The sequence below is a fragment of the Poeciliopsis prolifica genome, unplaced genomic scaffold (genome assembly GCF_027474105.1).
Source record: "Poeciliopsis prolifica strain line A6 unplaced genomic scaffold, Auburn_PproV2 SCAFFOLD010, whole genome shotgun sequence".
Taxonomy (NCBI): Eukaryota; Metazoa; Chordata; class Actinopteri; order Cyprinodontiformes; family Poeciliidae; genus Poeciliopsis; species Poeciliopsis prolifica.
The window spans coordinates 3,681,252-3,703,230 of record NW_026562385.1 but is presented as its reverse complement, the minus strand read 5'-3'; the positions used below and the strand labels follow the sequence as shown (position 1 = coordinate 3,703,230).

The window sequence follows — 21,979 nt, the reverse complement described above, 5'->3', positions numbered from 1 at the left end:
GCTCTCAACGTACAACAGTGCCACCTAGTGACCGCTCTTGAGAACAGCAAGGGACTTATTTTCTGAACAGTTTAGTTGAACTAATTAAAACAACGTGTCAGAAATTATATTATTATTATCATACAAACATTATGCTACTAATAAAGATAATCAAAATAAACTATTTTTTCAGGTCTGGTACTTTAAGGAAGATTTGTATCAAGTAAGAGGTAAAAATGTAAAATAGAAATTTAATTGGTAGTTTGAGTTTAGGTTTAAATTTAGAAGTGTTCATTGCTGATAAAAGGATTCCTTCACAGAACCTCATCTGATGTTCCACTCAGCACCTTCTCAAACCCCGGGCTGTTTTTCAAGCATCCAGACAAAACCTGAAAAACTGGACAGTACAGTTGGCATTCGTCTGTGGTTGTGACGTGAACTCATTGTTGTCAAGAACACATGACCAGACTGTTTAAAAGGTAAAAAGCTTGTTCTTCTGTTTAGGTGGCACATAATGTACACATCGAAGACCATGAAAACAATCATTTTTCTTATGTGTATGGGATACTATCTTCCTGTGCAGGCTCATGCCACAGATCGCTGTAAGTAAAAAAAAAACCCACACATTTACTGTGTGGGTTTTTAGCTTTGAAATAATTTGTTGTTTGCATGTCTCAGTGTAAGCTTACTTCAATCTTCAGTCTGTTGTTTGTTTTTTTATTTATCAGACTCTTACTGCGAAAGCTGCCTAACAGCAGCACAAGGTATGCAGGACTAAACTTGCCTCACAACTTGTAAATGATTTATTTATTATATCTGGGAGGCACATGTTTGGGGTATGACTTTTTATTTTCTTTAAGGCAGAGGAAGCAAATAATTTATGCTCAATGCTTTCCAGAGATTGCAGAAGGAATAAAAGAAGCCCCAGCTGGGAGCAGACACAGGACGATAGAGAAGCTCCTCAGTTGGCGCCTGTGTGAGAAACTTCTGACTTCCAACCATGACCATGTCTCTAAAGACACAATGAAATCAGCCTGCATGCACTTGTTGGGTAAAACTGTCACAGAAAAAAGAAATGTAACAAACCCCCCGCCCCCCTCCTCCTCCCAACTAATTCACAATGTTAATATGACTTTCACTGCTTATTTTATTACTGATTTTTTATTCTTAGATTCTCACCGTGACCAGTTCCGGGCTGCTTTAGTGAAGGAAGAGCCAAAGAATTTGGATATAGTGTTGTGTTATGAGCTGTCCCAGGCATGTGTTGGGGTCAAGCGCCGGACCTTTCAAGTAAGATTTTGATATATTGTTCTAACTTTTTTTACTTCGTTCTGTCATTATTTGTTTCCATTGTTTTGTCTTTGTGACAGGATTCGAAAGCCACCTTTACAGATGATGAAATTGCTGCCATGCTTCGAGACAACCAGGAAAATGTGCGCATTTCTCAGCCAATATATGCAGCTTCTCCTGACCAAAGAAGAAATGAGTTGTGAAGCTGAAACATAATTTTGTTTTTTACTGTGTTGTGTTTTGCATTTTTGGGGCATCAGAATGAGAAAGAAGTCTGATAAAATATTTAGCTGAATATTTTGTTGCATCTTGTTTGTCTGTTAGTGAATATCTTTGTAATGTTTCACATTATGGAAATAGGTTCTCTTGCATCATGCAACATAACAAGAAAAACATCTACAATGTTTAGGAGACTATAAAAATATCCTTTTCCCCTTTCTCATGGGTCAAAGAAAACTTTTTTTTCTCTTGCTTTCATAAAAAGTTAATTGTGCTTTTGCATAACTTGCAACATTATTATTATTTTTTTAAAACACAAGATGGTTTTTCAACAGCATAGAAAGCACAGTAGACCTTACAGCATCTCATGTGTGTAAAACTTATAGAGAAATTGAAATTGTTCTTATGCTTTGTACAAAATTCCCAAGGTTATAATTTTCTAAATTAGTTCAATAAATGTTCACCATATATTTACTTTTAAGTAAATATATTTCCTGTTCAAGGCTTTCATTCTCCCTTACACAAGGTTTCACTACTTTGTGTTACACTAAAACAGGAACTATTTGACGTACGTAATGCATGTATTAACATCATAAGAAATGCGTTTAGAAACAGCGACTGAACGAGGAAACGCTGGAGGACTGTTCGGCGCGCGCTTCCGTTGCTAGGAGGCGCTGTTGGAGCCCGGAAGGGTTGGAAGAAATCATGACCGTGATGATGGTCAAACCGTCATTAGGAGCACAGCCGCTAAACCATGCTGCTAAAACCTCCCATATTTAGCATCTCCGCGAGATTTTTTTGCGTGTAAGACTTCCCGTCGGGGCAAGACGACAGAAGACAGTCGGCCGTTTCCCTGTTTCTGAACTGCAGGTATGGTTACTCGTTGGTTATCTGCTGTTATTCGATGTGGCACATCTGGATTGAAAGGTCTCTAACGCTTTCAGAAGCTGCCGGCGGCGATCATTGAATTACAGTGAACAAATTCGGCGAAGCATGCTCTAGATTAGCGCGGGACAAAAAGGAAAACCATCCCCGCCCATGTTGTGCTGCCGTGGGCTGCATGAATCTGTGCGGTGGTCAGAGGTTACAGCTTTATTAAGGCATTGTCTTTAATTTAAACTTTATATACCTACACAGGTGTTATTACGATTATGTTCCATATATATATATATATATATATATATATATATATATATATATATATATATATATATATATATATATATATATATATATATATATATATATATATATATATAGGCTATATATATATATATATATATATTTGTGCCAATTGTCTTAGGATGTAAATCTGCATGAACTACTCTGTTCTCACAATGGAACAGAAGAGTTGATTGAATCAAATCAATACATTGTATTGTTCTGACACACAATCCCATCTGCATTTGAAACGAGTCATCAGCTAAGTCCTTCAGAAAAGAATGGCAGGAATGTGATGAGACAATATGAGAGCAAACTGAGCTTCATTCTTATCTGGGACTTCTACTCTCCTGATTACAGATGGTCATATAGTGCCTTTAAGAATGTTGACACCCCCTTTTCACAAAAATAAATGTATTTATTGGAGATTTTATCTGACAGGCCAGCACAAAGTCATGCTTGACTGAAAAGTGGAGTGGGAGAGGATACTTGGTCTTCATATGGTTTAGAAAATAAAAATTAGAAAATTTTGGTGTGTGTTTGTGTTGGTTTTGACTGACCCACTGCCACCCATGATTATGCTTTGATCTAAATCATTTCAGTGTTGAATTGGCTGTAACTTTATCTTCATCTTATTATTGGTTTTTACATCCATCTGACCAGCATTCCTGTGCTTGGTAAAGAAAAGCATCTCCACAGCATGATGCTGCCACCACCGTGTTTTACTGTTACGGTAGTAAACACTTTTTAATACTGTAATGGTAGTAAACGTTACGGTGTTCCGTGTGATGCATAAATCAGGTGGGAAAATTTGTTGTTGAATTGTTCTACCTGAGCTGTGGCTCTCTGGAGATCCACAGCTTATTGGATGCTTCTTTAATAAATGTTTCTTCTTCTTTTTCTGTTAATTTAGTTTTAAATAGGTCTGCAGTAGGTTTACTTTTTCTTGTTTCACGTTATGCTTGTATTAAAATATAATTATGCCTTAAACCTCTATCTCTGGCCTCCATGAACTAAATACAAATGCAGATTTTTATTTGTCCTAAACCTCAGAAACTATATATTTTCTTCTTCCTCTTTCCAGTTATGCACTACTTCATGTTGGCCTATTGCATAAGATACAATGCTGACTTTTGAAGTTATGTGTGGCAAATATGTGAAAATAGTATGTAGTCAAACTAAGAATACAGTAAACCAAAGGGTTTGCAAACTTTTTGTAATTCCAAGTCTGTATGTGATTTGATTTAAACAGCTGGGTGACAAGGCTACATGGTGTGTATTTCCTGCCCAGAGAGTGGATGTGTGGTCATCCAGGGATGGAGAGCTATGAGGAGTTCTGTATGCGGAGTTTGGCCATGCTGCAGGAGGGGAAACTCAAGAAGAAGATATGTGAGCCGCTTTGTTCCCTGAAAACATGCTCTGTCATCCGCTTTCATGGGAGACCTATACTGTTGCCTTTGGTAAGCAAGCCTGAGTTGTGAAATAATGAGCTTTTTTATTAGTTCAAAACAGAACCCATATCTAATAATTTGATATGTAACCAATGTTTGTGAGTTCCAGTTCCAATGAGAAGTTTATGCTTTATATAGATGAATATCATATTTATTTGTGGCTTTTATCAATTTGTTTGACTACTTGTTTTCAGAGTGGAATGAGCAGCACAATACAGTTTATAAAATGAAGAATCTTTTCCACTTCATTTCTAATTTTTATAGAATAGAATAGAAATATCATTTTTTCCCTCAATAGAAATTCAAGTGTAACAACAGCTGAGAGACAGTCAAAATGGAAGGATGCATCTTCAGACAAAGAACAAAAAATAAGACATTTTATCATAAGGGCAAAATAACAACAAAAGAAAATAAACCTGTAAAGTGATTAAGAATAGACTAAATCCTCCTCCTTACTCTTGCTATTGTTGCAAATATGTATCGTACTGAGAAATGTAATACAGTAAGGTGTGTAAAAATATACTCAAGCATTTCTTTGTAAGACCTTGAGAATCTAACATTTCTGTAAATTATGGTAATTCATCACTTCAAAGCCTATTTTGGCTCATTGTTTGGCTTCCCTTAATAGATAAAGCATGAGTCCAGTTTGTAGCTTTAAAAACAACTTTCCATTTAAGGCATTCCACTATTTGAACTTGTGATTTTCTTGCAAAATGAAGTCAGGAGTTCTCACATAAGAAGAGTCTAATTACATCAGCAGTTGGCACAGAAAATAGAGAAAAGGTAATCGATGAGGAGCTGAATCAGGACTGATTGAAAAACCCATTTGTTCCTCACTGCTGACAAAAAGTGTTCAGGCATCATCCCATTTCAGAAACTCTTCCACTGGATCTCAGAAAGATTTTTAACTCCAAAAATGTTTTAAAAACACTCTTTGGTAAGGACTTTAGCTAATCCTTTATATGTGGACACCATCAGAGTTTGTGAATCACCTTAACAGAAGATAAAAAAGTGAACTTTTTCTTCCAGCTGCGTGCAGAGCAGCACACAGAGATGCATGGCTACAGACAGAGGGCAATCCAGCTGGAGCAGAACAGAGAGAACCTGCAGAGAAACAAGCTTATGGACCAAGTTCAAGTCATTATGGACCAAGTACAGGTCAGTTTATAATGCATGTTCCTAGACACATAGCGACAAGTTGATATGAAGAAAATGTTGCACTGGCAATAAAGTTTCCAATGAAAACAAATCAGTCAAAGACATTCTGAAATGTTTATTACAGCGAGAAAAGAAAAAGGAACATTTTCCTTCATGTGAAGATCTCACATTCATGCCTCAAGTGTAAAAATAGGTGCATCTGTGCCAAAAACTAAATTACACATTGCTGAAAAATCTCTGGTGACATTTGCAGAGTTAAATACAGAGTGTCTGATTTAAAATCTGCTCCAGAGAGCTGAGCTATTTTTATCTGATTAAAGCCATGTTTTGTTAACTCATTTTGTAAAGAAATGTTACTCTCTTGCTAATCTGACAAACTGGAACAAACTTATAATATGGGAGGTGACTGACAGATTATTCAAAAATGGGTGGAATGATGATACATTTTGGATGCATTTAAAGAAACAAGGAATAAATATGAATTTGACAAAAACTCCATAATAAGTTTATTAACATTTTGTTTGATTATTCTAGCCTGAAGAATGAATAGTACAACCAGACCAATAAAGACTTAAAGTTGAAGATATTCAAGCCTGTTCTGAGTGCATTAAAACTTTTAATGCAATAATAGTTGCATTCACTTTATTTCTGAAGTCAATTGTTGGAGCCGGAATTGACTTCACACCCATATTCAGTGGAACTTATTTTAATGTCAGAAAAAAGTGGGATTTATCATTTGTTTTAGTGCTAACTACTGTTAGCAGTGCAAGCCGATTGTACAGCTTTATGTGCCACTGGTTTATTCAGAAACAAACTATCAGAAGTGTAAATAGTTTCAATGAACAATTTTTGTAACATTCTTTATGTCTGGACCAAAAACTCTGGGCTGCTTGATAATTTCTGACTTTCCCCATCTGGATTCTCTCTTCTTGTAATTCAAATGAGAACCTCAAAAATCTGATTTTTTGTACAAGGTGAATGCACAGTAATACTCAGTGCTTAAAGAAATTTGTGTGTATAGTATTCCCTCTACTTGAAAAGCTTTTTGTCTGTATATCTTCTCTTCAGGTGCAAGATGTGCCACATGAGAAAGACATAAATCCCCCAGTTTGTAAATCTGCGACTGTCAGCGGCTACACTTTGGTCACTGACTCACCTGGGCTTCCTAAAGTTCCTGAATTTAGGTCAAACGCAGTAGAGCCACCTTCTCATTCTAGCTCTGAAACTCCCATTGTTAATGGATATAAAGAAGAGAAGGACTTAAAGGTAGACAATGGAGAGAGAAGTGAAGATGAAGAGGAGGATGATGAGGACATAAGCTTGGACAGCCTCCTTAAGAGATCAAGGGAGTACGTGCAACGGGAGCAGAATCAGCAGAGATCATCAGAGATGGTTGACCCGATCAGCAAAGCTCCCCCAGCAGAGAGTGTTTCTCTTAAACAGCAGCCAAGATGTAGCCCCATCAGGGACTCAGGTGTTGAGTCTGGATTCAGTCTGCACCACAGCCCAGTTGGCCCATCTCCAAAGCAGCAGCAGCCTCTGTATGACCCCAGTCCCCAAAAGTCTGCCCCCCTCTCACCTGTCACACCAGAGCGATATGCTCACATCCCTAGTCCGGAGTCCAGTGTTAGCCCCCGTCCTTGTAGGCGCAAGCCACGGCCAGTTTCTACAGGGAACATCCACATCTCGTTTCCTATTGGCCCTGCAGACCTAATCGCTCGAAGCCCGGGGAGGGTAGAGGATGGCGCTGGACGGATGGACTGGTCAGAGGCTCTCTCAGCTGGTTCCATCTGCAACTGGGGCGTAGAGGGGAGGGATAGCAACCGTTGGTCCAGTCACTGTGGTACCAGTCCAGTGCAAGAGAACAACAGCCCTGTGAGTGCCTCTGTTTCCAGCGCCATGGCACGCCACGATCATCTGTCTTTAGGATTTCGCCGGCGCTGCCACACACTGGACAGCCAGCTAAATACCTTCCAGTCTGGAGCTGAGCAGGTTGACCGGAGCCAGGAAAGGCTCCCTCGCTTCATGGCAGGTGTTACATGGTTTGCTCCAAGTAGGCACACCCCTGCTGCCCCTTTAAACCAATCATACAAAGTAGAAAGCCCTTCTCCGTGTCTGCTGAGGCCTCGTGGGAGTCCAGATGAGCCTCGAGTGCCGAACAACAGCAAGAAAACACCAGTTGTCCTGAAAAATACTACTGAGTTACAAGCCAAGCCAGGTGAGTTTATTTATTGGATATTTTGTTTCTGAATAGTTCCTCTAAATGCAATTCTTCCTTGTATTCTAAAGTGGAATAAGAGGATTTTGCTTGTATTTATGTTTGGAAACAAATAGAGGAGACGCAGTGGCGAGCCCAGGCTCTGGAAGATATGCAAAGGCGTTTAGAGGAGGAACATGCCCTGCAGATGTCCATCCTCCTAGCTGAGCAGGAAAAGGAGCAACAGCGCCTTCATCTGGTGAGAACAAAGTGTCATAGAAGTTCTTTTAGCAATGCAGTGATAATTTTATCTCTCATTATGTCTCTCAAGGTGCAGAGGCTAAATAAGCTAGACTCTGATAGGAAAGTTATTTTATTTCAATAATTTAATTTGAAACATATAACACTGATTCATCCGACACTAATATAATTCAAACATTTATTTCAAACTATTTGAGATAGCTATAAGAAATTTAATTTTGTCAGAACACAAAGGAAATTAGTTGAAATTGTATTTTTAAGTCATAACCTGTGCATGTTGAGTTCATTGTCTTGTCTGTGTGTCTTATTCAATGCAGAAAGCTTTAATTTTTTTCTCTGATGTTCAGGAGCTCGAGGAGACAGAGAAAAGACTGAAGAGGCACGAATGTGAGAGGCCAAGAAGTGGGGACACATTTGACTGGAGCCATAGGTCTGTGAGTGGCAGCTGTCCCATTATGAGCCCCTCCTGTCCTGGACTGAGCCCCATTCACACATCAGAGCGAACGTCTGGGCACACTTTAGGTACCAGTTAATTCATTGGTGTCTTGTTATTTTAAAACATTTTGTTGCAGATAGTAGTTTGAAGCTATTTTTTTTTCTTCTTGAAAGTATATTGTTTAATGTTCTTCCAGGTTTTCCCAGTGCAGTTCCTGCTAGTGTGATGACTCCCCCCGTCCAGCCTGCTGCTTATCTGTGGGGCTCTTCACGGACAGCAAGCAAATCCCGGGCGAGGCTAAGTCTGGTCAGCACAAACATGCTTCCTCCACACTGAATGAGTGAAACCTAGTATTTCATGATGCTGACATGAACATGTCACACTCTATAAGTTCAGTCACGCCCAATTAGGGAAAATGAAAATATTTTTCAATGAAAATATTGTAGGAGCCCTGACCCCTGTTTTATTTTTGATACATTTGTACCAGTTAACTCAAAATTAGCAGGTTGGGTTCCAAATTGATGAAACCACAACTGTCCAAAGTAACTTCTCTTCAAAATTTCCATTGCTGTTTATGCACTATTTATATCTCCACAAGTCAGTTTTTTTACAGATCACATCTTTGGCATTGAGAACATAGCTGGTTTTGTCCATTGTCTATGTTCTGGTTTATTTGATTTGATTTGAAAACAGTTTTTAGTGGACCTTGTCCATTTTTATGATTTCCCTCTCTCTGTGAACTCATTTGGTTTGCAGGTTCTAACAGCAGAGCATCATAAGGCTTTTTGTAAAATTGGTGCCATGATTCGTGGCTTCCTCGTACGCAGGCTGCTCAAAACAGAGAAGTTGAAACACCTGTGCCAAACCGTTGTGGTAAGAGCACATCCAGACAAAAAGGACTTCACAAATAAAAACATTAAAACTATTCGGAAAATTAACTAGGCCAAAAAATACTTTTATAAATCTCTACCTTAGGATACGCAAGAATTCATTCAGTCATTTGAAACTGAAGCTGCACAGAAGAGAGGACCCTACACAGCACAAGATCTCTCCCTGCAGGAGCGAGTCCGAGCCCAGGTATGGCTATATATTACTGTTTGTAGCCAGAAGAGGTCCCTCTTGCCTTTTGTGTTTATATTGGCACATTTGTTTTTCAGCTACGTGCAGCCTTGTATGACATCCATGAGATCTTCTTTGAAATACCTTTGAGGGACCGACTGGCCCTTCTGCAACAGGACAGGGAGCTGCGCGCAGAGAGGAAGCTTCGAGATCTGGTAATCAGAAAATGCTGGCCAAGTATCACATAGAAAAATAAAGCAGAGGAAGATATTTAGGGAGAATATTTTTTGATTTTGCTCTAGCACCCCATTTTACTAAATTTCATTGTAAAATTTTATCTCCCCTGCAGGAGAAAGCCAAGACCCCCAAAGACAGAATGTCTCTCTCTGCTGCTACACAGAGGTCTCTGGACAGGAAGAAGAAGTAAGGAAAAACACACATTCATTTATTCCTTACGGATAAATGGAAAGTTACTTACATTCATCAGTAGAGTATCTCTTGGGATTTTCCTCCCAACATTCCTTTCTGATATCAGATAATCCAGATGATTAGCTCTGTTTTGTTCTTTACATTTGGCCATTGTTCAGGGTCAGCAAATCGTCAGCAGTGGCCAGGAAGGTGCAGCATAAGCCAAAAAGCCCAACTACCAACAACAGGTTACTGATATTTATTTCCTTTTACACTTTCTTTGACATCATGTTCTTAGTGTTTGTGCAGTTTAGTCTTTAAACTTTTTGTTTTTCAAATTTTCTTGAAATTTCTGTTTTGCTTATTTTCCAGAGTTCAAAAGTCAAGTCAGGGACAGACGTCTTCTACTCCAGGCCAGCTTAACCGCCAGGGGTGACTTTTCTACCTTTTATGTTTTCTTTTAAACCTGTAAAGTGCTTTAAATCACATAAACAAATGTTTAATTTTTATTTACTTTTTTCCATTATGAATTTATTAATTGATTAGTTTATTGCTGTTACTGAGATTAGTTTGATAAATTCAAACTTGACTCAGTATATCTCTTTTAACCTAACTCAGTTCTTGATGTGTTTAATTGTTAGTTTGTGCACTTAGTTTTGTTTACACATCTTTTCTGAGCTAGTTCTTAAGGTTTGTTCAGTATTACTCCAGGAATGTACTTATAGTCAGAGTCTTTGTATCCATTGAACAGCAATGTTCAAGTCTAGCTGAATGTTTAGAGTTGTCCTTTTCTCTGTGTGCACGAAGGACTAGATAGAACCTTGACTTGTAAATAAATTACAAAAATAGAAATCTTTTTAAGTGAGCATTTTGATAAAGTAAAATTCTCACTATAGTATAATGCCTTTTATAGTAAAGGCATTATAGTAAATGCCTTTACTATAAGGACTGACAGTGTCCGTTTGTCTCCAGGAGCTGGTACAGAAAGACTCCAGAAGAGAGAGTGAGGCGCTTGGACACCTTGAAGAAGCAGCACTCTTTGAGTTAACAAACACATTAATGCCTGATGATCTGCTAACTTGAATTTTTAAGATATTTTATGAGATATATTGTACAAGTGAAGCCACTACTGTCAGCGCTGCTAAATTTCACTCCTGTCTGTGTTCACCATCTCACTGTAATGCCCATTTGTAATACAATCTTATTGTTCACATTTGTTGTTAACTGCTGATGCTGTCTTTTTTTTTTTCCAACAAATGATTGTAAAACAAGAATGTAATGTATGTTGAGGAATTTTATAAGCAGGCTAGTATTTAAGATAGAGAAAGGCAGCTGCTCAATGGCTGAAAGTTAGTCAGAGCCAAAACACTAAAAGTCAGAAATCTATCTGTGCCTCAGAACTACACCTTGCTGCCAGCATGTTTATTCTCTACTATCTCCTGTGATCATAAAGACTAAGTGCTCATGATGGTAAGATTTTTTTCTACAAATATCAGTTTCATGATAAAATGCTTATCTTAAAAGTTATAGTACACAGAGCCTTGCAAATCCATTCATATCTTGACTTTACCAGTATGCACCTAATAGCCACAGACTGAAATGTTTGTATTGGGATTTTACATGGTAGGCTGACAAAAACTGGTGCATAATTGTGAAATTACAAAACCACTTACGGGTTTTAAATCTTTTTAAAAGCATCTACAGGCTCTCATCAACTTTGACCAGTTCTTCCACCCCTGCCAAAACAAAATCATTCCCACATCATTACTCTTGTTAACATTTGACTAGAACAACTACTCCCACATCTCTGCTGTATTCCATACTTGGCTTACATAAACTGATGTTTTTTATTTCAAAAGTGGATTTCTTTTGGCCTCTCCAGTTATTGTGGAGTGCACAACTAATAGTTGTCCTGTAAGGGTACTCCTCCAACTGAGCTATGGATCTGTGCAGCTCCTCTAGAGTCACTATGAGCCTCCTGGGTTGTTTTAGTATTGCCGTCCTTGCCTGGTCTGCAGTTTTCTCACACTCTCTTCATTTTTAGATGATGGATTGAACAATTCTCCATAAAATGGAGATAATGCTAAGATAATGTTCTTCAGATAATGTTCCTCCAGTGTTCTTTAACAAACATCTGACACCTTCACAGAACAGCTGGATTTCTACTAAACTAAACTAAACACAGGTTGACTTGTTCTCACTATATATGAATTCTATATATATTTGTTTCAGGGAATTTCACTTTGGCCTGGAGTGAAGAGTGCAAAGAGTACAGTACAGATTCATATTGTGCTATATAAATAATTTGAATTTAATTAATGCAGAAAAACTTGTAATAGTGTAGGTGAAATGAAACAAAAGCAAAAATGTGGAACTTGGATATTTGGCCAGGGTTCAACCTGACTTTAGATATAAGGAGAAGACATCTTAGTTATGTGGGCAAAAAAGTATTATTGGAGGAGAATGGTGCAAGGATGCAAGTATAGAATGAGAGGATTTTACACATAATCTTTCCAAAATGTAACTATTTTATAAGTCTATTTACAGTAAATATTGAACACTATATTTTGTGTTTCTTTCACTCAGTAATTTTGCACTAATTTGTGTTTGTCACATAAAATCTCAGTAAAATACCGAAATGTGTGTGTTTTGCACGTGAAAATGTGACATGAATAATTTTGCAAGGCACTGTTGATGTGTGTTTAATTAAAAGATTTGTTGAAGGGCTTTGAGTAACTTTCTGTGCTTTCTGAGCTCATGGTGCTGAGTGTACTCTGAGACATTTCTGTGTCTCACTGCTTATCTCAAAGTCTACACTGCTGTGGTATTTTATTGTAATTTGAAAATGCACAATAAAAGTTTTTTTTTTTCTCCGAAATGACTCAATAAGAGATTAGTTGCGACTAAGGATTTTTAGTTGAGACTTAAAAAGTTAAGGTAAGCATAACTATTTAAAATCATACGACCACAGCTTACCAAATTTGAATATTGTGAAAAAGTTCAATATTCATTTTCACTCATTTGGCTGCATTGACTGCAGACTTCAGAACACAATGAAATAATGCCAGCAGATGACGCAGCTTCCCGCATCATCACTGACAGTGGAAATTTCACACTTGACTTTAAGAAACACATTCAGTGCCTCTCCACTCTGCCTCTCCATGGGACCTTGATTTTAAAATAAAATGCTAATTACTTTCACACTAGATACAAGATATGACATTTGTAGCATATGTGTAGATCAACCCATAATGCCGCTTGATGAGCTGACTGCAGTTTCAGTCCACTCTTCATGAAGCTTTCTCAAACTTTTGAGTAGATTTTGCTTGTCATTTCTTTAATAATGCAGTCACTCTTATTCCACCTTTCCCTAATAGTTTTTTCTTCCACTCAGGCTTTGTGGCTGCAGGACAATGTAGGATTATGCACAGTGTATCTTAACAGCTGGAGATGTTAAAGATCCACCCTTATCGTTCAAACACTAAGTTGGTACCTGCAGTGAAAATGATATAATGTCATATTTTTTCAATAATTACATTGAAAAGAGAAAAGCACAAAGTGTCATACATAGTTTTATTTGTTTATGTGTATTTCAGATCTATTGTAGAAAGTAGAACAATAATAATAATAGTTATGAATTTCCCAGTGAATGAAACTCAGAAAATTTGAGTAAAAAAAAAAATCATCTGACATGTTCATGTACATCTTATTAAATTTTACTACAGGCTACTAAACCACACACACATGCATCAAGATTACAATTGAACAGCTAAAAAAAATATATAATTAATCTTTAGCAGGCAGAAATAATTCAAACTTTGTTATATGTCTTTACATTCTTTAAGTAAGCTTAACAAAAGAGAAAAAAAGTTTATTGAAAAAAAAAACTGAGTTAAAAAAAAGTGTAATAAACATGCTAGAAATGAATAACATTTGTCACGTATACAATATCAAAGAAAACTATTCAAAATGGAAATGTCTTTCATTTTTCCTGCAATTAGTCTGCAGTACTAGAAAAAGACACTTTGATTTGATTTTTATTTCAAATGTGATGCAAACGTTTCTAAAATTATTAAAGAGTAAAGAAGTGTAAGCAACGTATACTAAAAATTCATCAAAACATTTCACACATAAAATATCAAACAAAATTATAAAAAAATTAAAATGTCCTCTATATCTTTTTCTTGTAATTCTTCCTACAAAACTATGTAAAGACACTTTGACTTGACTTTAATTTCACTTTCTAAGTTTTTCCATATTCAGACTCTAATAAACAAAACAAAAATTGTTGCAAGGACCCCTCCAAGTGAAAAAAATGATGAATGAAGTGGCAAAGAAAATTATATATTTTTCATAATTATACAGTTTCTCATCCTGTAGGATGTTATGATGCAGCATGTTATGATGGTGAATCCTCCAATGAGAACAGCTGTTGAATTAAAAGCCACAATTAGAGCTGAAAGTTTTTGTTGCATCATTCAGTAAGAATATAATTTATCGATTATGTTCTTTACCTCAAACATGTTCTGTGTTTTAGTAGCTTTTCAGCTCATCAATTCGCTTTTGGACCATCTCAAGCTGTGCTGAAACATCTAAGAAAACAGTTTTAATTAAGATTTCCTGTGAAATATCTTTTTAAATATATTTTTTAAGAGATGACATTTTACCTGGAAATGAGAAGGCATCAGTCTTCAGGGACACCTCAATCGATTCCCTCATGGTATCCTCTAGAGTTTTCAGGACGTCCATCTGATTTAGAGTTATACCTTTTATCACTTGGTTCAGTTAAAAGTGAATTTCAAGATTAAATGGTATGTGATTATTGTTAAAATGGCTGAAACATGTATTCACACCATAGTGGAGGAATACTTTTAATAAAGCATCACATTTTAGCCATATGTTCTCTCACATATCAAGAATCTCTCCACTGATCTATAGATTGCACATGCATAGGATAATTCCTCAAGACACTTTAGAAAGAGAGAGCAAACAGAAACAAGCAACAAAAGGCATATACTTTTTCATAGCTTTGTATGGATCAGTATTTGGGTATGATAACAGAGTGGAGAGTTCTGAGAGGGAATGTAATTTATATTTCACTGTTAACATATTAAAAGTAAAAACCATCAAGTAGTTCAGTTGGTTCATCATGACCTTTTTAGCACTTTCAAACATGGTGTTCTTTGATCCATGTACATGATTCTCTATAGTTTCCCGCATGTTCTGAAGTGTACCAGTTCCTGTAAATGCTGCCGCTTCTGGAAAACACAATAACGTTTTATGTGTTAATAAGTAATACCTAAGAATAAATGTAAATTATTGTAATAACTTGATCGTTTTGTTTTACTTTTATAGCAGTCTTGCATTGCTTCCTCAATGGTTTTTACTAAACTCCTGTAGACTATTTTTTTGCGCTTACGAATTGTTTTGTTCAGACTTATCTTCAGACGTTCCTCCTAAAACAAAAATTTGAAATGGACAGTGATTCAAAAAATAATTTAAGTAACACAGTTTTAATACAATGTTACAGTATTATGCTATTGTCAGAAATAACTCATGTATGTTTACTTATTTATTTTTGACATATTTTGTTAAATCTCATTTTTAGCCGCATAAAAGCCTTTCATAATTATATGTATTTCTAACAACTTATGCTTCTCATTTATTACCTCTGACTTGAGAAATGCCAACTGCAGTTCCACATCTTTGTACTTCTCTTTCAGTTCATCAGTGACAAGTGAAAAACTGTAGATCACTCCTTTGAATGGGCCACATTTTCCATCATTTCTGAAACATAAAAAATACAGAATATTGTCAATAATATCAAAATGTGAAACTCATTCGCGCTATCATGAATTATTTGGGGCTATACACAGATTTTAAAAATGTAATGTGGTATATCATGGGTATTTTATATATTTTATAGATGGAATTGGAAACATTGAATTTTATTCGTGATTGATGTTGCAGTTAGATATTAGGAGAGGACTCTATGTTCTCATAAAGGTCTTACGGAAAAGTGGTTCTGAATTCCTCGTCAATGCTGTCAGTCAGAGCGGAAGTCAAGTTTATGTTGATGTTCATTTCTCTTCCTTTCTTAGGTCGGTGGACTCCTCCATTTTCCACAGCTTTTTTCAGTTGCTTATGAAATCCCCGACCATCCCTTTTCTGGGGGAATGAAAAACAGAGAGAGAGAAATGAATAAAATGTAATAACATATGTGACAAAAATATGCTACATTACAAAGATGTACTTTCTTATCAGCACACATACATGGGGATAGAGGGTCGTCCTCAAGATTTTTTCATAGGATTCTTTGGATCTCTCAACTCCCTGTTTAAGATGTTCTTCAAAATCCTTGCGAATCTTCGTCATTTCATTTTTGATGAACTCAATTTGAAGCATTAGATTTTTCTCAAGAGCTTCAAACACTTCCTTAATTCTGTCATCCTAGAAAAACAATGTTAATTAGGACATTTCAGACTCTTCAAATCTATTTTGAATATTTGTGCTGTATTACAATTTTCATAAAGCAAGTAAAATAGCAAAACACACTAAAAAACAATTAGCTTGTTGTTCTTACCTCTTTTCCTCTGCTGCCCTGAATCAAAGAGAGAATCCCATGAGCTCCAGACACATAGTTCAATATCTCTGAGTGACTGTCGTTGAGATTTTGCAAAAATTCTTGAAGCTTGGGTATTTCTGTGAAATCAAATCATATCTATCACTATATTTATATAATAAATGTCACAGTTTGTGGTTCTGCATATCTGTTCTGTGATAAATGTTTCACACAGATTGACACAACTTACCAGTGTCCTCTGGATTTAGATCTCGCTTTCGGAAAAATTCTCTGGAGCTCACAGTGAACACCTGAAAACACTCATCACTGAAGTGTTTCTAGGAAATATCAATATGATTTGTTAATGTAAAATTCATTTTATTTTTAATTGTAGACAAACAATGTGCCACACATTGTACCGGTATACAAAACTCACTTTAATTTTGCCCAGTTTGTTGAATTCTCTTCTCACGCTTTCTTTGGCTTCTGCATTTCTCTTAAGTATCAAGGCCTGAGTTTCAGGTTTGGTGCTAAAAGAGAAGAAATGATCTACTAGAGCTTAACAGACCCATGAATCTTCTGACAGTAAAATAAAACATGAAAACAAACTGGAAGATCATCTATGGCTTTGTTCCCTTTAAGTTTTATTTAGTAATATACTTCCAACACAGAAATAGACTCACAGTTCAGCTGAATCGTCAATATCATCAGACTTGGTGCAGACAATGTGAAGGTGTCGACACTCGCCACCGTTTCCAATCTGACTGCCAACATTTTTCAGGATGTCCCATGATTCTTGCTCTGATGCTGCTCGATTGATTTCAGCGACAACCCAGACGGTAGAACAGTCTCCAACAATCTGAAAAAAAAAAAGCATTTTATATTTAGGTGCTGATCAAAAAAAATAGAATATCATGAAAAAGTTGATTTAAATCAATAAAAAAGTGAAAGTAACAAGTAACAATGTAGTACTGAATAAATTACCCCTTTCCACATTGTATCTCTGCTTTTATTGCGGTCTCCATTTCCAGGAAGGTCCACAAGTGTGACATGTTGGAGAAAAGGATTGTTTGGTACCCTGACAGTCACACACTTCACAAGTGGCCAATACCACTGCTCTATTTCGCTATACTTTTCATCCTTAGCAGCGTCCCTTGTATATTTGACAATATATTTAGATAGGTCCTTAGCCTGCAAAACATAATAATAGTTATAATATTAGTAATAAAAGCTGTGTCATATTGACAGCTCAATGTAATACACATATATTGCTGAATTGCTGCACAAAGTTACTGTTAAAATCTTTGCATCTTACTGATTTAAAGGACAGGGTTTTGCTTGTTGAAAGATTAAATTCTGGAATTTCTTTGAAGTACTTTGACTCCATGAGTTGTTCACAGGATTTTTCCCTCCATTCTTCCTCATACAGAGCCGACAGCTTATCTACAGCATCATGGTATTCTTCATCAGAATCATCAACATTGTCTTGCGCTTCTTGATTTCCCTTTTTAATGATACAAAGCAGTGATCCCAGTTCATCTTCCCAGTCCTAAAAAATAATAGTAAAAAATAGAATTGCTTTTCAAGTGATGTGTAAAATTACTGAAGTTACATCTTCATCGGATTCTTATAAGTATATTTTTAGTTTACCTCGGGTGAAATGAATTCAATCTCTGCCTGGTAGTTTTCATTGAGCCTGTTACCCTCCACTTTAATCATGACTGAGGTACAAGCATTGACACTTCCAGAGGGCAAAAGATTCCTCTCTTCAAGGACAGCATTTATCAGAGATGTTTTTCCAGCTCCAGTTTTACCAAAGACACCAACCAACTCCTTCCTTTCCGTCTCCAGATTCCTGATTTTAGTTCTGTAGAAAATGTAGTCATTGTTGAGCAACTCAGCTTTAAAGAGCATGTCAACATATATATTCAATATTTAAACCATCTGAGTGAAAGGAAAAAAATACAGGCAGGTTTAACAAAAGCTTAAATGCAATGTCATCTTTGACCGGCGGAGGCTCTGCATTCAGGAAAGGAAGCGAGGCAACATAATACAGTGGAGATGGATTATTTGAAGCTGCAGGTCACATTTGAACCAACAAAGAAGCTGGCTGTTATACTTTGGGCTATTCCAACTCTCATTGCAGGTAAAAGGGTGACAAAACAAAACAAGAAATAAACATTTACTAAAACCTACTAAAAACAATCAAATAAAGATCCATCAAAGAATAAATTTAACACTTCCGCGGATTATCCTGCTTAATTGAAAACGAAATGCTCAGGGGCCGTTTAGCAGCCTCTGGAGCCTTTGTCTCCTATTGCTGCTCCATCCTGCTGAGAAGACACACCCAAATTCAGTTGTTTGAGGTAAGACTCAAACAATTAGCAAACTCAAATTAAACCAATAGAAATCAGGAACAAATTGACATTTCCCCCACATTCTCCCTGAACAGGAAGGATGACCAATCTCTCTTCCCTAAAAAGAATGTTCAACTAAATGTCACAATGCAACTGAAATAAAGAACTGAAACAAAACGCATTTGGTCTGTAAATAAATATAATATCAATAATCATGTATGAGGGATGGAGCCCTGGTCTCCATCACAGTAAAAAAAAAAAAAAAAAACTTGGTGAAGTATAAACAATTACAATACATCAATTAAGAAGAGGCAAAGCATTAAGTGTTCTGTGAAATTTCTTTAGATTTTTAGGAATATTTTATTCCAGTTTAAAACTTTATTTTGTTTATTTCCAACAGAGAATCTACTTACTTCAATAACTTATTGAGATCACTGTCGTCTTGCAACATGGCATTGATGTTCCCCATCGTGTTTCTCACGTCATTTAATATCTTTGCTTCTGTTTTGAGGAATAAATAGATAAATAAATAACTTTAATGTAAATAAAAAGGAATTTTTAGACTTTGTTAATTTGCAGGTAAAACAATGTGACATACATGATGTTATTTGTGAGATAAAATAAAAAATATTTTTCTACACAAATATCCATGTTGCTAAAATTTGTTTAGACAATTTTTCAATTAGAAGCAGAATTCAGCTTCTAAGCACCATACATCTGGAACAAACTTCAGGAAAATCATAAAACAACCACAACTCTGAGTTCCTTTAAATTTACACTAAAACCTACATGTTCAGAGTTGCTTTTGAAACATGATAAATGAAACATTCATAATTATTAAATTATTAATAATTATTGATGCAAAGCATCTGGAGATTTGCAAACTGTTAGTATGTCAATCAATGTGAAAACACCAATGCAATAAAATCATCAGTGACACTCCTAAATGAAAATGTAATCCCTCCTCCCACAGCACAATAAAAAGAAATCTGGAGGAAAAGTTGAGCTGTAATTTAAATATCCCAATAATATAATTTTATGTGTTACAGTGTGTATAAAAAGAAATACCTGCTGATGAATTTGTCTCACACTTCCTTTTTGCTGCTGGTTGTCCTTTGCTGCCCAACTGTTGGCCAGATTTTCGCTTTCCTAGTTTAAAAACGTTACTCGTATTTTTTTTATCACTACCTGTTTTTTTATGTCAATGTGCATGAAAAGGTTTTGACTAAGATCTTGTATTTCTCACCCGTGTCACTTGTAGAAGGTAAAACCTGAAGATGAACAGAAAAGTTTGACTATAATTAAACACGATTTTCCGTTATGACATACCTTAAAAGTTCATAACATTTGTTTTATTGCACTTGCATTTTCATTATATGGATGATAATATTGATGATAAATTAACATAATAATAACATACTTATGATGTCATCCTGTATGAGATATAAGGTGAGAATAAGAGAATTGCATTATGACTGAAAAAGAGAATTGCATTTCAATTCTCTCATTCATATGTGTATATATATATATATATATATATATATATATATATATATAGAGAGAGAGAGAGAGAGAGAGTGTGTGGATGTGTGTGTGCGTGTTTGTGTGTGTGATTATTCCTTCTCACCTCAGTGATATTGGTTGCTTCTTCATCATTCTGGTGGCCCTGTAAATAAAATAACTCTGGTAAAAAGCTTTAATTGAACACTGAAACTAAGCAGCCATAATCACAGATGTTAGGATAAAATACTTCACTTTAAACTAGAATAAGAATATGTTTGACTTACATGTGGTGGAAAATGATGTGTACTCTCATTTGGGGTTTGTTCTGCCTTTTTACAAAGCCAAAGTACGGGAAGAAAATCTGTTCAGCCCTTTTTGTCAATGGACTATTTTAATGTAAAATAATAATAATAATAATAATAATAATAATAATAATAATAATAATAATAATAATAATAATAATAATAATAATAATAATAATAATAAGGACATACCTTTAACTGACTGAGTAACTTTTTAAATTTTAACTTTGGTCCCATTCTTGGGATCAACTTTTCAATGTCTGCATCCTGAAGCATATAGAAACTGTCTCTATCAATCCCTTCATCTGTAATCAAACAACATGTAATTAGATATCAGTCATGCCAATATTTAAAGAACTGTTTAAATACTGTGTCCTCTGGGAGGCGCTATGTACTACTAGCACTTGAACACCTTATTCATGGTCACATTTATCTTTGTGTTCAAAACATTTTTATTGTAATATATTTAACAGGCATATATATGAATCCATGTCTTTTTACCTTTCTTGAGACATTGTTCTATGACATGTAATTTATTCACTTTTACATGCACTGGTACAGAACCACATGTACATTGCCTCCACAGTTTTTGTCCATAACAGTTACACAGTGTAATACATTACCTTTAAATTTTTCAATTAAGTCACTCAGACCACCCCGGGTTAGAATGTCACAAACAAAGTCATCCATGACCAAGAACAGAGACTGGAAGATAAATTATAATATCTTAATGATATATCTAAGTATTGTTTTACATAGGCAATTACATTTTTAAATATGATTTTAAAAACCCACCTTGCAATGAATGAAATTATGGCAACAACACTTCAGTCTTCAGATGAAGAAGAGAAAAATGATCTCAACGCTGATTCACAAAAGTAAAGTTGAATGCTCAAAGTTTTACATTCAAAATGGTAGAAAGCAGGAGACTGAGGAACAAGAAGGTGTGGGTTGGTAAATGAAAAGAGGAGTGGCAAACTGTAAAACAGGATAGGCTTCCACACTGTAAAACAAACTGCTTGAGTTTAGCCAATTCAATTGGTTCAGGAATATTAATACTGTATGAAAGCTGGACAAATATTTTAATTCTGACTCTAGTGTAAAAAACAAAACAAAAAACAAAAATATTTTATGTCAAGTTCTTAATGTCTATAAATGTATGACAAGTCCATACATTTATAGGCAGCTTAGAATTTGGATGTTTTTAAAAGCAAATTCGACACATTTATTCAGTTTGGGTTCTAGATGAAGTTTATAACTGTTTTTATATTTTAAGATTTTTCAATTAAATTTTTATTTGAGTTCTTTGCAATTTTGTCAATTTTTCTAATACTTCTATTTAAGTTCTTAATAGTTTGGCAAGTATCACTTTTGATATTTCAATTCCAAAATGTATTTTTGTTATTTCCTTATTCCTCATTCCTCAATCATTTCCTTAAGTTGTTTGATCTCTTAGTCTCTTTCATTTCTTCATCTGCTTATTATTTGGCAGGATACAAAGTGTTCTTGATCACTCTCTGTTGACATGAGATCAGAATCATTCCCATAACTTATATCTGTTTCCAGTTGGGACTTGTCAAGATGAGTCACAACCGGAATTTAAACTGGCAAGTGAATTTCTCAAAGCAATTAGTAC

General features: G+C 35.6%; 2 protein-coding genes across 3 annotated transcripts; one reads left to right on the top strand and one right to left on the bottom strand.

Annotated features, from left to right (window-relative positions):
- The first annotated feature begins 2,112 nt into the window (after positions 1-2,112).
- LOC129363209 (centriolar coiled-coil protein of 110 kDa-like) lies at positions 2,113-12,484 on the top strand. 2 transcript variants are annotated; one of them, XM_055035154.1, is made up of 14 exons: positions 2,113-2,358; positions 3,941-4,109; positions 5,130-5,258; positions 6,327-7,476; positions 7,593-7,714; positions 8,064-8,238; positions 8,349-8,458; positions 8,909-9,025; positions 9,128-9,229; positions 9,310-9,426; positions 9,561-9,634; positions 9,799-9,867; positions 9,992-10,051; positions 10,592-12,484. In XM_055035154.1, exons 2-14 carry the CDS (start codon positions 3,948-3,950, stop codon positions 10,665-10,667), a joined length of 2,463 nt encoding a protein of 820 aa, XP_054891129.1. In that variant the 5' UTR covers positions 2,113-2,358; positions 3,941-3,947; the 3' UTR covers positions 10,668-12,484. The 2 variants fall into 2 exon arrangements, with proteins under 2 accessions (XP_054891129.1, XP_054891128.1); XM_055035153.1 differs by having other exon boundaries at positions 3,902-4,109.
- A 995-nt stretch (positions 12,485-13,479) lies between these two features.
- Positions 13,480-21,239, bottom strand: LOC129363890 (nuclear GTPase SLIP-GC-like). The gene is made up of 23 exons (XM_055036219.1): positions 21,139-21,239; positions 20,967-21,048; positions 20,536-20,648; positions 20,326-20,370; positions 20,166-20,204; positions 19,785-19,809; positions 19,607-19,687; positions 18,952-19,039; positions 17,832-18,048; positions 17,497-17,730; positions 17,166-17,372; positions 16,865-17,040; positions 16,618-16,711; positions 16,432-16,519; positions 16,203-16,321; positions 15,893-16,069; positions 15,633-15,787; positions 15,289-15,406; positions 14,967-15,075; positions 14,744-14,877; positions 14,287-14,368; positions 14,134-14,211; positions 13,480-14,048 (listed from the first exon to the last, which is right to left on the bottom strand). Exons 2-22 carry the CDS (start codon positions 21,031-21,033, stop codon positions 14,153-14,155), a joined length of 2,427 nt encoding a protein of 808 aa, XP_054892194.1. The 5' UTR covers positions 21,034-21,048; positions 21,139-21,239; the 3' UTR covers positions 13,480-14,048; positions 14,134-14,152.
- Positions 21,240-21,979: the final 740 nt, after the last annotated feature.